Source organism: Dysidea avara, chromosome 7, assembly GCF_963678975.1.
Source record: "Dysidea avara chromosome 7, odDysAvar1.4, whole genome shotgun sequence".
NCBI classification, from domain to species: Eukaryota; Metazoa; Porifera; class Demospongiae; order Dictyoceratida; family Dysideidae; genus Dysidea; species Dysidea avara.
Genome location: NC_089278.1, coordinates 6,247,075 through 6,261,713, shown reverse-complemented (window position 1 = coordinate 6,261,713; position 14,639 = coordinate 6,247,075). Strand labels below are relative to the sequence as shown.

At 40.5% G+C, this 14,639-nt stretch overlaps 6 protein-coding genes across 9 annotated transcripts in view; 3 read left to right on the top strand and 3 right to left on the bottom strand.

The window, feature by feature from the left end:
- The window catches only part of LOC136261873 (WD repeat-containing protein 93-like), a 3,137-nt gene extending 1,575 nt beyond the window's left edge, over positions 1-1,562 (bottom strand). For 2 of the 3 annotated variants that reach the window (XM_066055957.1, XM_066055959.1), the window contains exons 1-6: positions 1,032-1,562; positions 902-966; positions 778-853; positions 640-728; positions 493-593; positions 318-440 (exon numbers count right to left, since the gene is read on the bottom strand). In XM_066055957.1, the coding sequence (XP_065912029.1) occupies positions 318-440; positions 493-593; positions 640-728; positions 778-853; positions 902-966; positions 1,032-1,515 (938 nt within the window). In that variant the 5' untranslated portion in view covers positions 1,516-1,562. The remainder of the gene's footprint in view (positions 1-317; positions 441-492; positions 594-639; positions 729-777; positions 854-901; positions 967-1,031) is intronic. The other variant, XM_066055958.1, reaches the window with a different exon arrangement.
- Positions 1,555-3,865, top strand: LOC136261889 (peroxisomal membrane protein 11B-like). Its single transcript, XM_066055979.1, has 3 exons — positions 1,555-1,748; positions 1,797-1,912; positions 3,257-3,865. Exons 1-3 carry the CDS (start codon positions 1,672-1,674, stop codon positions 3,778-3,780), a joined length of 717 nt encoding a protein of 238 aa, XP_065912051.1. The 5' UTR covers positions 1,555-1,671; the 3' UTR covers positions 3,781-3,865.
- LOC136261872 (uncharacterized) lies at positions 3,835-7,167 on the top strand. Its single transcript, XM_066055956.1, has 17 exons — positions 3,835-3,992; positions 4,043-4,160; positions 4,498-4,553; positions 4,645-4,758; positions 4,810-5,035; positions 5,083-5,247; positions 5,297-5,370; positions 5,422-5,540; positions 5,598-5,675; positions 5,722-5,845; positions 5,893-6,092; positions 6,139-6,283; positions 6,330-6,427; positions 6,481-6,562; positions 6,615-6,687; positions 6,744-6,805; positions 6,856-7,167. Exons 1-17 carry the CDS (start codon positions 3,939-3,941, stop codon positions 7,090-7,092), a joined length of 2,025 nt encoding a protein of 674 aa, XP_065912028.1. The 5' UTR covers positions 3,835-3,938; the 3' UTR covers positions 7,093-7,167.
- LOC136261865 (IQ domain-containing protein H-like) lies at positions 6,853-11,610 on the bottom strand. 2 transcript variants are annotated; one of them, XM_066055946.1, is made up of 29 exons: positions 11,418-11,610; positions 11,308-11,372; positions 11,222-11,260; positions 11,137-11,173; positions 10,962-11,087; positions 10,838-10,918; positions 10,716-10,790; positions 10,543-10,663; positions 10,467-10,492; positions 10,338-10,412; positions 10,234-10,290; positions 10,097-10,183; positions 10,003-10,046; positions 9,877-9,954; positions 9,774-9,825; positions 9,610-9,720; positions 9,466-9,532; positions 9,312-9,418; positions 9,200-9,266; positions 9,068-9,151; positions 8,815-9,013; positions 8,596-8,767; positions 8,410-8,548; positions 8,141-8,356; positions 7,826-8,097; positions 7,650-7,781; positions 7,485-7,601; positions 7,270-7,440; positions 6,853-7,220 (listed from the first exon to the last, which is right to left on the bottom strand). In XM_066055946.1, exons 1-29 carry the CDS (start codon positions 11,574-11,576, stop codon positions 7,146-7,148), a joined length of 3,051 nt encoding a protein of 1,016 aa, XP_065912018.1. In that variant the 5' UTR covers positions 11,577-11,610; the 3' UTR covers positions 6,853-7,145. The 2 variants fall into 2 exon arrangements, with proteins under 2 accessions (XP_065912018.1, XP_065912016.1); XM_066055944.1 differs by having other exon boundaries at positions 7,485-7,781.
- Positions 11,571-13,904, top strand: LOC136261886 (alpha- and gamma-adaptin-binding protein p34-like). Its single transcript, XM_066055975.1, has 6 exons — positions 11,571-11,726; positions 12,899-13,047; positions 13,102-13,468; positions 13,519-13,596; positions 13,678-13,727; positions 13,780-13,904. The coding sequence occupies exons 1-6, from the start codon at positions 11,636-11,638 to the stop codon at positions 13,846-13,848; spliced, it is 804 nt and encodes a 267-aa protein (XP_065912047.1). The 5' UTR covers positions 11,571-11,635; the 3' UTR covers positions 13,849-13,904.
- Positions 13,716-14,639, bottom strand: LOC136261893 (phosphomevalonate kinase-like). The gene is made up of 4 exons (XM_066055983.1): positions 14,555-14,639; positions 14,398-14,501; positions 14,288-14,348; positions 13,716-14,242 (listed from the first exon to the last, which is right to left on the bottom strand). Exons 2-4 carry the CDS (start codon positions 14,484-14,486, stop codon positions 13,832-13,834), a joined length of 561 nt encoding a protein of 186 aa, XP_065912055.1. The 5' UTR covers positions 14,487-14,501; positions 14,555-14,639; the 3' UTR covers positions 13,716-13,831.

Genomic DNA, 14,639 nt, shown 5'->3' with positions numbered 1-14,639 from the left:
CCACTCATAAAATCACGTTTGTTCTTGTAGCAGCTGCTGTTGACATCAGTTTCACAAGTTTCATTAGTTGTATGTAGTAAGCCTTGTTCTACACATTAAGCTATATGTAATCTTGTAAATACCTTGTATTAAGGTAGTGCTCCCGGCCTTACTTTAGGACATGGTATTTATTTGAACCCTGCTTCAATACAGATAAATACAGTACTTTAATAGAGCTAACACTCTAATAGAACAGTCATATATTTCATGGTTTTTAGATATTTAAGCAGCAATTGTTTAACAAAGTCTACTTAATCTATTAAATAGTCATCACATACCTTTTATTAGATTTCTCTGGAGGTTGAGGATTTACAAAGTCACGTCGCTGAGATACAAATGCTCTCCTCCTGTTTTCATAGTATTCAGATGACAGAATAGTCTCAGCTCCTCTAGATGTGATGCTACAAAAGACGACAGTAAGTTACCACAACAATGGCAACAATTCAACTGCACCTGGCCAAGGCAGTAGCTGGATTGTTGTAGGGACATGGTTGAAATGTTGGGGGACATTTGACATGAAGTAACAGAGATGGCTTGGAAAATGTCAATGACTGCTAGAACAACACATTATAATAAGGCAACACTTGCTACCAAACGGACTTTTCCATTGTCTGGCTGAAGTTTGTCTAGTTCAGTCTGCCAACTTTCTTCAGGTAATGAATACACATTAGCATAACAACTATCTTCACCTAACATGTGAAATGATTAGACTCACCGTATTAGTCAATTCTAACTTACCATCAATAGCAACTACTAAATGACTGCATTGTTTGGATATCAGTGATGATACAACCCTGCCATTCACTTCTAATTCCTGCTTAAACAATCAGCTAAAAATGTAGTAACAGGATGGCCAACTTACATTGCTAGAAAATGCCAACAGCATTATAAACTGACCATTATAAAAAGCATATAGCCTCAATTTTCCTACAGAGTAACGGACATATTCCATAATAGGATTCCAGTATATTTAGAATACACTAAGAACTTACCTGTTGCCATGGTTACAGTTAACAAACTGTGATACTTCATATCCCGCCAACATTTCGAGTGAACACGCTCGGCAATAGTTCCATTAAGCGACTCCTGGGCCATTATCGCTGGTTCACCTTCTCCATTAACACAAGTTTTCATGTTGATAAGTAATAGACCCGCAGAACAGGTCACAAACATTACGAAACAATTTTCATGCAGACACGAACAAGGCGTAACATCCGTTACGTCCTTAATGGATGTCAACACTTTCGCTTCGCCATGATTTGGAATGATTGGCTTCGACTTCTCCGCCTCCCTGTCTGATCTACGAGCTTCTATGAGCTGCCATGACGCGAATAATACATCTTGTAACAGTTCGTCGATTAGCTGGTAGGGCTGGGGAAGAGAATCCTTCCACAAGTCCTGGTCTTGCAAGTAATCTTCCTCACAATCAGTTGGAAGAGACGTGGAAGAAACAACCAAATCTTTAGCAGCAAACATTTCCTGTGTCACGCGCCTCTATAAAATTGTATGTATATGTAGACTACCTTTTGAAACGCGCACCCTAACGTGCTTAATATTCCAGAGTGGAGGAGAGCACTGGGTGAGTGAAATCATAGATTTATAAAACCCTGGAGTTTATAAATCTATGGTGAAATGACCTCTCAAGCGGGCTTCGTAGCAGCCTTGATCAAGCTAACGGAACAGTCTGCTGGAAGAGACAAGCTATGCAGGTGAGAATCATCAATTTGGCGACATTTCCTTAGCTTTCTTTCTCACAGGGTGGTACAATACGGGTCACGTTTTGTGTATTGGTCAATGGAACAAAGAGAAATTAGTGCAGAGCTGGTAAAAAAGTTGAAGAAGCTGGAAGCACAGATTAGTACTGCGAGAAAATGTTAGTGATTTTAATAGTTAAGTGTGCCACATGCCTTTTATGGACTCCTTATTTGCACACAAAAGTTTATGGCAGAGCTTGTGTTGACACATATTGGTGAAATATTTGAAAATTTTTATATTACTGGCATTGTTTTTTCAAACGGTCCAGAACAAAAGTCACCTCCAACATTTCAAGTGTTTGTTACAGATGTAACCAGAGATATCGGAATAAAAAGGGCATCTAAGATTTCATGCCCTTTTCATTTTGGTATACTGCATTGTCCACGTGAGATAGGATATTTGCCAGTTCCAGACAATACATTAGTAGTCACTCTTGTCACACTCAAATGTTTGTTTACTGCATGCATATTGTAAATCAGCATCTCTGTTATTCAGAAGTCTTGTGTGCTGGAATGTGAATCAAAAGGTACACCTTCTCTAATGAACAGCTAATGTAGAGTATCTTCCGGGTCACACTTATTTATATATTTACTTATTATTACTGAGCAGGCAGCACTCAGTGCTGGAAAAAGAAAAATTTAGCAATTACAAACATAGTTACAATGATTACAGAAGTTAGGACTTATAAATTTGCTGGATTTTATTAATAAATTGGCCAACGTTATCATGATCAATTAATCTGGGTGGTAAAGCGAATTGATCTGAAATATAAACTCTACTGGAATATGTTGGTGGATGAAGTAGGAAGAACGTAACATCTAGGGTGACATTGTTTAGTGGCTCTTTCCATTTCTAAATAGTAGGATGGGATAGATAAAGGGTACTCATTGTGGATGAATTTAAATAGTGTGTGTAACCTACATATCTTACGACGTACTTGGAGACTTGGCCAAGAAAGCTGTTGTAACATATTTGTGACTGAACTGTATCTACTAAAGTCATTTAAAACCCATCTTGCAGCTCTACGCACTTTCTCAAATTGTTGGATATCAGTTTGATAGCCATACAACTGCAGCATATTCCTTTACAGGACAAATCATGGTGGGATGCTTTTACTTCTGGTGAGCAACTACTAAGGTTTCATTTGAGAAAGTTTAAAGTTTTGGTAGCTTTAGCACACACACTAGCCTTGTTACACTGCAAGTGGTAGCATATTACATGTAGTATTCTGTGACTACTAACCACACAAGATTTAATGTTTATATTAAAGTTGATGTTTAGTGCTAACTTACTACTGGAACTCTGTTATCTACTGTACAAACTGGAAACATTGAAGTGTATATTTGATAGGGTTTCTGCTATCAATGTTTACAACCTGCTATGTAATATTTTATGATGTGTAGCTGCTGTGTATTTAATAGATGGCTAATTAGTGTTAATGTTACTGTTATCATTTGTGTAGTATTTCGGATTGGTAAGAGCATTGATCACCTCAAGAAGGCATCAAGGACAATTCATTTGGCAGATCCTGTTCTACGACTAGCCATCACACTGTCCCAGATAAACAGAGGTTTCTACCTGTTGTTTGACCACATCATCTGGGCTGGCAGGGTGGGACTGATTACTGTAGACCTAGACTATTGGAAGAAGTTGTCTTCTAAGTTCTGGCTTGTGGCACTAGTACTAGGCCTTGTTAGAGATGCGTATGAACTGTTGTTAGCTTATCAAGTTGAGAGGAAGAGACAGCGAGAGACCGGTCACTCTAGAGAGGAGCCATCATCTCGTATCACCTTCCTAACTACATTACAACATAACCCATCAGTGGTGTTGGATGCTGTAAAGAACGGGGCTGATTTCTTCATTCCTCCCTACAATATTGGTTTGATCAACCTACCCAGTGGAATTATTGGTCTGCTGGGGACCATCTCATCAGTTGTTGGCCTGTACACAATTTGGAATGACAGTACTAAATTGAAATATGCTTGAGTGTGTGTTGATATGCGTTGTCATTTATAAATTGCGTCATTCTAAAAATAGATTTCGGAATTTGGTATAAAATAATTTGATGAGATCGAGAGATCAATTGTAGGTCAAGAGCGAAGTAGAGAGATTCACCTTTAATATTACAAGTTGTTGCATTGAACATGGCGACTGTAGCTGATATATTCAAGGCACGTCAACGGAAACAGAACACCACGGTACGGACAATTATAGTTTGGGTGGTATGCATATTCAGAGGCTGTTTTAGGAAGGAAAGAATGGAGAGACCTTATCAGTGTCACCAGAGAAATCCGATCATGTATACATTAGCAAATGCAAGTCTTGCACGTTCACTGTGGAGACTGTAGCTGCAAAGTGTTTAGTAGGTGAGGGTGATTTCAAGGAGGTGTCACTCCAATAGACACTGTACTGCGACCGCGGTCAAAGCCGGTCAAGATCGGTTTTCGATTTTGACCGTTGACTTTCATCGAAAATTTGTCTTGGCTACTGACCTGGTTCCATTTATTTTCATGTGCTACTTACTCATGAAGCTTTGACCATGCTGGAAAAACAGTTTGACCGTTGTTCTTCGTGAAAAATTGGCCTTGTTCATTGACCTTTAGTTTTGACCGCAGTCGCAGATCGTAGTACAGTGCCTATTGGAGTGACACCCCCTTGTGACTTTGGTACGTGATATGACGTCATATTGTTACCATCATGCAGAGAGATGTGATGATACAACAGTGAAGTTTACAGAGAGGTTGATAGCTGGAACTCTGGTGAGTGTGTTAGCTGGAGCACATTGACTCAATATGTTGCTGCTGTTTTAGTATAGTTGCAATAATGTAATGTACGTTGTTATTGTTCCAGGAATTATATGGCTGTAACAATGTGTCCGTGTACGTCAGCCCTACAGATATGCTACCCAGTGTAGTAATTGACCAGTGCTCTAATATTGACTTGTATTTCCACCAGCCGAAACTGGTTAGTTTACCTTCATGTTTTATGATATGATATCCATTACTATATTAACAGCTTCACAAGATTTACACTGTTGCTTGCAAGAATGTTGTAATTCATCTTGAGCCTCCATACAAGAAGGAACAAGCCCTGGAGTTCCCCTATGATTTGGAAGATAACGAGCAATGTATCACATCATACTATCAAGGTAAACTGCTTACTGAGAAGATGTTGAGAGCAGGGGGTGGGTACCCAACTACGGCTAGGGAACAACAATTAGCAGAACAAAGGGAGAGGCTAAGTGAGTACAGTAATGTTGAACGTGTGGTGATCACTGTTCACTATTAGTGGAGCAACATGTGCAGAAAATGTTACAAGGAATGCTGAGCAGACCGCGTGATAGAGCACCAGCAGTTGAAAAGCCTGATAAGCCAGTTGAAAAACCTGCTGATAAGCCGGTTGAAAAGCCTGATAAACCTGCTGACGATGCCTCACAGTCCCCTCCCGATGAAGGTATCAGTAAGTAATAGTAACCAACTTGTTCTATTACTGATGGATTTAGATATAAAGCCACCTCCGTCACTTGTAACTGGTGATGCATTGCTGTCAGCTAAGGACAAGCTAAAACCCACTGAGGTACACTGTAACACTTAAGCTACGTATACCAGTTGCTATGTGGTGTTATAGACAGTGGAACGTCACGTGCCTGTAGTTGGCACTGGGGCAGGAAAGGGAGGGTTCAACCCAGCCATCAGTGATGATGAAGACAAAAAAGAATATTTCGATACACCTGAAGAATTAAACAGGTAATAATTACTAGTAACAATTAGTACACTCACTACTCTTGACCACTAAATATATAGCAAACTAAATCAACTAGTGGAATGGGTCAAGACAAGCAAGCACTGTATCATGTTCACTGGGGCTGGTATTAGTACCAGGTATGGTTTCTATTGAGCATTACAGATGATATGATCCATGCTACAGTGCAGGCATACCAGACTTCAGGAGTGGCATGGATACAGTCCTGGAGACAGGACCGGGAGTGTGGGAGCAACGTGCACATGCTGATCAGCCAGTGAAGAAGGCAAACATTGTCAACTTGATAAAGGTGAGGTAGAATGCTATGGTCATGTCATACTAATGTTGTATCTCTAGGCTCTCCCCTCGACCACACACATGGGTATAGTCCAGCTGCACAAGAACAATCTGGTGAAGTTTACTGTGTCCCAAAATGTTGATGGACTGCACAGGAGGAGTGGTCTAGGCTCACGTGAGCTGGCTGAGCTTCACGGTAATACTAACTTGGAACACTGCAAGAAATGTGGTCGCGAGTACATGCGAGATTTTGAGACCAGGTGGGTGTGACTGCAATGTGATCACGTGTAACTGTGAGCAATGTAGGGAGGCAATTGGTGTCTTCAATCATGAGACATCTCGGGAATGTGACAACCCAAAGTGTCGTGGACAATTGCATGATTCAATCATCAACTTTGGAGAAAGCTTGCCCAAAGAAGAATTAGACAAGGCATTTATGAATGCTGACAAGGTAGTGTGCTGTTTCATTGGTCTATTCTTTTAGCAAATCTTGTTAGGCTGATCTTTGCATTGTAATGGGGTCCAGTCTACGTGTCAGTCCAGCATGTGATATACCTCGTGTAGTGAGTACACACGGCAAGCTAGTCATCTGCAAGTAAGCAAGGAAACAATGTAACTCAGTCTTATGATTGCATGATAATATTATAGTTTGCAGAAGACACCTCTACACTCCATGGCTGACATCAATCTCCATGCTAAATGTGACGAAGTGATGGATGGCCTGCTAAAGGTAATCAATCACCTCTTCGTTGTTGCCACTGATTCACTGATCATGTCTACAGCGACTCAACTTGGAAGCAGAGCCATTCAAGTTACAAAGACGAGTAGAAATAAAAAGTACCAAGAACCAGTCAGGTAATAGCTGTAAATGTCCTTAAACACCCCAGACTCTATAATTCTGTCCTTACCAGGTTCAGAACTAGTGGTGACTGGTGTAGATGTGAAAGACAACACTCCTTATTCTTTTCTTAAGGTCAGTTATAACACTGTCAGTGTAATAGTACAACATGTGATGTCTTGTAGGGTATAAGTTTACAGTTGTCTAGCGATGACGAGATCCTTAGGACAACAGATGAGCCACTGACATTGAACCTACCAGTTTGTGGCAGTGGTACAGTCCTTCCTGTACAATTGTATTTCCATGGACACTATGGGGAGCCCAGCCTTATCATCAAGCACATGTTAAACACTACCTTCCAATACCTCATGACGTACAACCCACAGGATGGTAAATGGTTTTATCAAGTCATAAGGACATAATTAAAATGTTTGACAGAAAATTATTGTTTATTTTTTGTTGTACAAATTATTATTCATTGATTATTTTTAATCTCACTCTGATTTTGTAGTAGTAGTTCACTAATAGATTCCAGCTCCTTACACACACTCTGTAGATAACATAATTCCATACAACAGAATTAACGTAGAGATACTGACCTGAAAGTTATTATGACCAGGTGTGCTAGGGGTGGACACCTCTTGATGGATCACTGACAAGTTCTTAGCATAACTAGTAATGGCCTGCTCTAAGCTATTGTTAACTGTTATCATTCCAATACTTTCTCTCTGACCACCCTCAACCAGTGCAAATATTGTTCCTTGTTGAGCCTGTAAGATATAGTTCGTCACATATATGATAAGTAAATATTTACATCAGCATCATAGCCTATCAGATGAGCCTTGCAGATCTGGAAGAACACTGGGTACTGCAGTACAGCAAGGTTGGAGTGGTACAGTTGGTTACTGAGTACTGCATATCGTCTGCAACACTGCCAAGAGGTTAGTGTTAACCCTACATACCATACCTTGTTACTTACTTCATCACTGACAGGTAATAACAGCTCCCCTTGTACTAGTTTGCAATTGGTGATATAGTTCAACAAGTTATACAGGCTTGTCAAGTCACCATAGCTGATATCTAGACCGGTTGCCCATAGCTGTTGTTCACCCTACACAACCAGTAAGCCATGACAATCAAATATGCAGTACTCACATTATCAGGGGAAATGAATGTAACAAATTTGATAGAGAAATGTCCAATGATTCCTCGGGCCTTGCAGGCCTTTGCGATACGATGACAAATTTCCTCAAGCAACTGGGGCTCAACACTGCACTGTGGTAAAGACACACCCCACACTCGGAATGGTTCTGGACAGATGTGATCTCCAGTACATAATAGAGAAATAATGCCATCAGGAGTGATTCTCATATTAGCAGTAATAGAAGTGACACTATCTGATGGAGGGTAAGCCTCTATCACTCCCCCTATATAACAGCCATCACCACTGAAAACATTAAAATAGAGTACCTTTAAACAAGAATGCATCTAGAAATGAGTCCCAGTCAGTATAAAGATTTGGGTCACTGAAACGTGTTTCAGAAGACAGGATATCTGGTAGTTCAGAGATGACACGTTGAATGGTGTACTCCTGTGCCCATCGTTTATTCCACTTCTCACCAAACCTGTCACGTTCTTTTAGAGCCCAAGAATAACACTTAAGATGATCAGTAACATCACAATAAGCTGTAAAATAAGTTTGTAAGCATAGTCTGTGACTCTGTGTAGGTGCAGCATACCTACTCCTCTGCCATGAATTTGGTCATCTATTTTAAACAGCCACCGTCTTACTGTGAGATTGTTAACTACCAAACTAGCAAGACCTTCTACTAGCTGGTCTGCACTGAACACATCCACTACACTTGGTGGACACAATACCTACAGTCTCACATTACAAAACTACCAGAACTAGGGACATGACATACCTCTGCACTAGCAAAGATACGTTTTGCACCAGATTTGCTGGAGTACAACTTGCTGATGTCTGGGTCAGGTGACAGGATTGGTACATTGAGACGATCTGCCAGCCCCAAGTCATCATATGAAATCACATCAGTCATAATGTAAGTTTCCTTGCCAGCTATCAGATTCTCCAGCCTACAACAGATACTTCGATAGTCTAGCTCTGCAAGGTGAGATATTACCGTTTGGTGGTCCTAGGACTGTATATCATCAGGGTTGACAGAGACAAGTTGTGCTTGTGAAACTTGTGAGCATTTTCAGGATATAACAAGTGATAGTTTCCATGAGGGGCAGGCCTCATGTCCAGTAACTGCTGGTAATATGCCTCAACTTCTTTGGTGACTTTAACCGGTGAAATATAGATCACATCTGTGTTAGCGTCTGTGTAAATGGGAGCAGTGTAACTATTATCACATTGTCTAAGATATGTGTCACCTCTAATGTCACACAGTCTGGCCATCTGTAGTGCTTGCATTGTGGGAAAATCCCTAATAGTAGATCTCACATGTTGTGGGTAGCCTAAAAGTAAGACATTACATAAATAGCTACAGCAGTAAGACACCTCACCCTTGGAGGGAAGATGAATGATAAGTTTCTTAGCCTGATTAATTCTGTCCCAGCTATCTCTCAAACTCTGCACACCAGCTTGTAATACTGCACACAAACACAATACACATACTTGAACTCTATTGTGGAAATTATCCAAGTGCTGTTTCCTAGTCTTTTTCAACTTCTCCTTAACATTGAACAGTTTCATGAACATCAACCAGCTCATCATGATTACACCTAATCCAGTCATCATATTACTGCCTACAGAATACATGTACACTAACCAGCTGCCCACTGCTTGCGACGATACTCAATATAAGCCGTCCTCTGACGATACATCCGGTATGTAGCCTAAACAACAGTTACCATATAGTGTAATCAAGAGTATATAAACTCCCCATTATATACTCCTGGTGTAATATACATACCTGTATCTTAGTAGCAGCTAGGTATTTTCCCTGTTGACCCTTATACTGACGACCCTTTTGATGTAACAGTTGGTCTACAGCCATTCTGTTGAGCACACACTCCATCATAGCCTATCGCAATGTAGTGTGTGATATTGTGGAGAGTGTACAATAGCTATATGTACCTCTTTACTAGGAGAGTGCTCCAGTTCATATTCAGCAGCTAGTAAAGCTACCCTGGTAGAAGCAAGTATATTACAGTGTGGTTAATAAAATATATATACTCACTTGTATCCATCAAGGAACAGTATTGGTATAGCATAGTGCTGGCATAATTGTTCAAATCTCTTCAACATTGTAACAATACTACAAACACATACTGTAAACACATAATATCATCTCATAGACACTCACGGTCCCCAGTTAGAATTATTCTCAGCCTTAAACAAGTAGAACTCCTGAAACGTACACTAATCTAACAGCAGTCACCTCACAGTGCAGATATCACCTTAGCACTGCTCAACAGTTCTCCACCATGGATGGTTAGCTTGTGTACCCCATAACTGTCAAGATCTGGTGTTGATGGAGGAGGAATCTAATGGATTTAATGAAATACTAGAAATACACATAATTACACAAAAGTACCTGTACACCCGGACTTCCACTACAAGGCCTGGATAATAATGGGTTCAGAGTCAGAGGCTAACGGACACTAAATGGTAATAGTGAAATGTTGGGGTTAAGGATACCTTCACTTCAATCATTCTCTTGACTGGAGGTATGGGTTTATTAACAGCTTGTTGGCCACTACTAGAAGTGTCCAGCTAAACAAAGAGCTATATAACATACTGCTGTGAATACTAATATAGAGACAATACCTTAACTATGGCCCATCTAGCAGCAGCTATTGGAAACACAATTTTAATAATCTCCAGAGCAAACCGAGTGGCTTACTATCTCTATTATCAGCTAATCTCTTGTCTGCAGAGCTTCGTAACCTGGATGAGCCCTGTGGATGAAGTTGAGCTGGTTGACGAGTGAATGGAGGAGGGCTGAGATGAATATTAGTAGTCGGCTATGATGGGATATGTATGATACACTGTTGAGGATAGATAATAAAGTATTACAGGTATTAATCCTCTCTCTAGTAAACTTATTATTCCTTTCTTAGCATCTAACTGCGACACAACGGGAGGTGGAATCTACACAGAAATTCATTATACATGCAGCCCAACCTGATAAAACTCACTGTAGAAGTTTTGCGATTTGTTGATGGTAGAGCAGCAAGATGGGAAGTAGTTGATCCTGTAATAGCTTTTCTACTAACAACCTGCAAACATTCAAATATAAGCGTACAAGCGTATGGGTACTACCTGGCTGTCACGTCTTGAGGTCACCACATTGTCCACCTTAGGAACGCCGTAGGTATCATGCATAACTTTCCTGTGACTGGGGTGGGTGGGGCTCATTAATATTTGCATAGCATGCTGATGTTTGACCTAGATGGAGTCCAACTATAATTACACTAAACTCTACATGTTCACAGACCAATTGTCCAGGAGTTAGTGAATGCTGCATTGTCGTCCTGCAATAGTGTTAATAATACATCAAGGCATTATTTAATTAAATGTACTTCTTTTTCTGTCTCCTCTGAGCAAGTACTGTCTGTTGGCTAATGGTAGACCATCAGAACTCATATAGTATTTAATGATCATTTACCTATCAATGGGTGGTAACGTGGTCACTTCATTGCTACTGAACAATACGGCTTGTTCAGCTTTTGCCTGTGTAACAATAGCTATTAGGAATGTTTTCTAATTAATACCCACTCTAATTTTGTCTTCAGTTCGTTCTATGGCTTGGTTGAGAGCAGTTAGGTCAATTCCCTCCCCTCCCTGTTCTGTTAATTCATTTTTAAGATGTTTTAAGTCATGACGAAGTTCTGTTAATAGTGTCCCTAGGTCCGTTCCTCTCCTGTCGCTCAGCATCTTTCGTTTGTTCCCATGGTAACCGGATATTTGTGTTCCATTACTATCGATTGTGGGTTATGGCTACCTGCACTTCCAGCAGTAATATAGCAGTAATCTTTGACTGTACGTGTTGTGATGGTACGAAGAAGACACACGTGTTGGCCAATGGTACGTTGATCCCGATAATTTTCAATTCCTAATATAAAGACTCAGTTCAATGCCTAGAAGTGATAAATATAAGCCAGTGTTTCTGAGTGTGGCCCCGACTAGACATTGGGTGACCTGCAGTTCGAATCCTGGAGTTGGAGGGATTTTTTTCCTTACTTTAGCCCCTTTTCTGTTACACCTTATTCAGTCAGTAAGTCAAGTCATTAGGTCTAAGTCCTTGTAGGTTAGGTAATCCTAAGGCTGTAGCACATGTTGCTGTCAGACCTTCAGTGCTGGTCACTGTAAAGCGCTAATAATAATAATTCTGTTCGTTGCGCAGAGTCTTTAATATGTTTAGTAATAAAGCACATGGACGACACATGTTGTTGGAGTTGTCATTTATTCACAACACACTGTTGATAGCAATGCTGACTCAGTTTTTGTGATCAAATTTAGATAAGAATTGTGTCCCTGGCAGCCCCACCCACACAGTGTTATGCAAGCAGTATGGTATTATAACACAATGTAGAGTAGCAAAATGCAGGGACCCATTACAAGGTGGCCTTAGAATTGAAGAGATGGCCGCACCAGACTAAGGCCACTCCAAATAAATTCTCTGTTTCCCGTCCTGGGCTCAAGCATATTTGCATGTGGGCGGGTGGTTCTTTTCCATTATTCATTATAAGATTGGCAGCTTTTCAAACCATTATTTACCTGGCACAACCATAAAAAGCTGCATAAATGCATGCTTAACTTCACCTTAAGCTTGTTCCTTCCTTTTTAAGTTGCAAAAGTAACACAAATGTGAAGTTTGTGCCGACTTAATAGCACTGCTGACACGTGAGCTGACATGGTTTCAAGTGAGCCTGTCAGTATGCAACAATAACCAGAAAATAATGGAAGAATACGAAATAATGGAATATTTAGAGCTGATAGTAACTAGATGCGGGCAGTGGACAGGAAACAGAGAAGTGGCCTAATAAGTTGGTGACCTCATTGCTAGCAAGTAACTGGCTGATGGGAATTATACAAGCTATAGGTGTAAAATATCAAGAATTATACAATATCAGTGCACTCTCAGTATGTCCAGATTACAGGATTTTGTGGTACATTTATTAGGTCAAGTATTAACTTAGTGTAACTGCTCTAATATTGCTGTTGTGGCTCAGGAGAAAATGTTTGTTGCATTGCAGAAATAGCTGGAGTAGCGGGAGGAAATGATGATGGTGTGACATGCTATAATGTTGACAACAAGTACTACACAGCCACCATACACCTACACTGTGAACACATACCGCCTGAAGGAGCAGAGGCCATATTACTCATCATCAACATTGGCCAGGTAATTACCACACAGCAGCAACATAACGAGGGGTGATTACTGTGTGCCCAGTAGGAGAACAGCTTTGATGAAGCCAAAAAGAAATGGAGCCAACTACAGACCAGCAGTTCAGCTGAGATTCTTATACTAGTTAGTTATGGGGAACTATCAACTGGCATAGAGCCCAGTGAACACCCAGTATATCAAGCTGCACAAGTTTGGTGTGTTGAACAAGGATTTGAATTGGTTTGGTGGCAGCAGGGAGCACAAGGAAGCTCCCAACAGGGCAGCCTCCTGGATGAACAAACTGGAGTGGACAGGATAAAAGAAGCATTACAAGCACACACCTGGTCCAACATGACAATGAAGAACTCTCAAGAAACCTCACATAACTCTAGGAAGGACAAGAAAAGTGAAGATCCTAAGAGCCGTGAGATTATCAGTAAGTGTCATGTCATTTATATGGTGTTACACCAACCACCATTGACACAGATGACATGTTGGGAGAACCACCACGTGATGATGAAGACAAATTTGGAGAATTGTTTGATAAATTTATGTCCATGAAAGGTAAGCAGCTAGCTAGGAGCCCATTGCAGGATTTATGGGCTCCTGTAACACAAATGTTACATTTTTTCACATTGGTTACAGAAACAGCTAAATCTTTGCCACATGAGCAACGAAAGGAATTTGCTGAAAAGGTACATAAAAATGTAACAAATGAATTAAACACTTTTATCACATACACTGAAGGTTGTAATGCAGTTCTGGCAAGCAATTGGAGGAGACGAGGACGAGGTTAGATCTAGTGACAGTGACTAATCACAATTTCCTTCAATTTCTTAATATCATTTGATAACATTTGATCATCACCGTCATTAATGATTGAGATGTCACACTTGTAGTCATCTAGTCCACACTCAGACTCCCCATCATCCACACTATGCACAAACTTCCAACCACGAGACCTTCTCACCTCATCACTAGCACACACTCTAATAGTAACCATGTTGTAGGTGGAGAAATGCTTCATGTCAGAAGGTCTTCTTGCATCACAAATGATCCATACTGGCTTAATAGCTGTCTGTGTTGCCAGCCGACAGAAATATCCTGGATCCCTTGCACGCACCTCCTCACCCCACTTCATCATCTCCACACGATACTGCTCCTTGTATGATGAGGAGTCAAGCAATTTCTCATAATCCAGCCCATGTTCCTGCAGACAATATAGCTACGTATCTTACCATTCCCCTACACACACCTTAGCATATTGTTCTTTCAATGGTGCAGATACACGTAAAACATCACACAAAGCTCCTAGACTGAAGACATGATTACTGTGAAAAGTGTTCCAATCATTCTGTCACTTACGCTTCTTGCACCATGGACACGACAAAGTCTTTTCCTGATTTTCGTTTGCCACAGAACACGAGCACGATCTGTGGCTGAACAGTCACCATGGAAGTGTGTAGACACTACCACACGAGGTCAGAAGGAAATATTTATTTTGCAGTAGCTTTATATCTACCCTATGAGTGGATCCTCGAACCGACTCCTGCGACTCCTACAGGCTAGCTGAAATCGCTAATTTAAATTTTCGCTAAATATTAAAT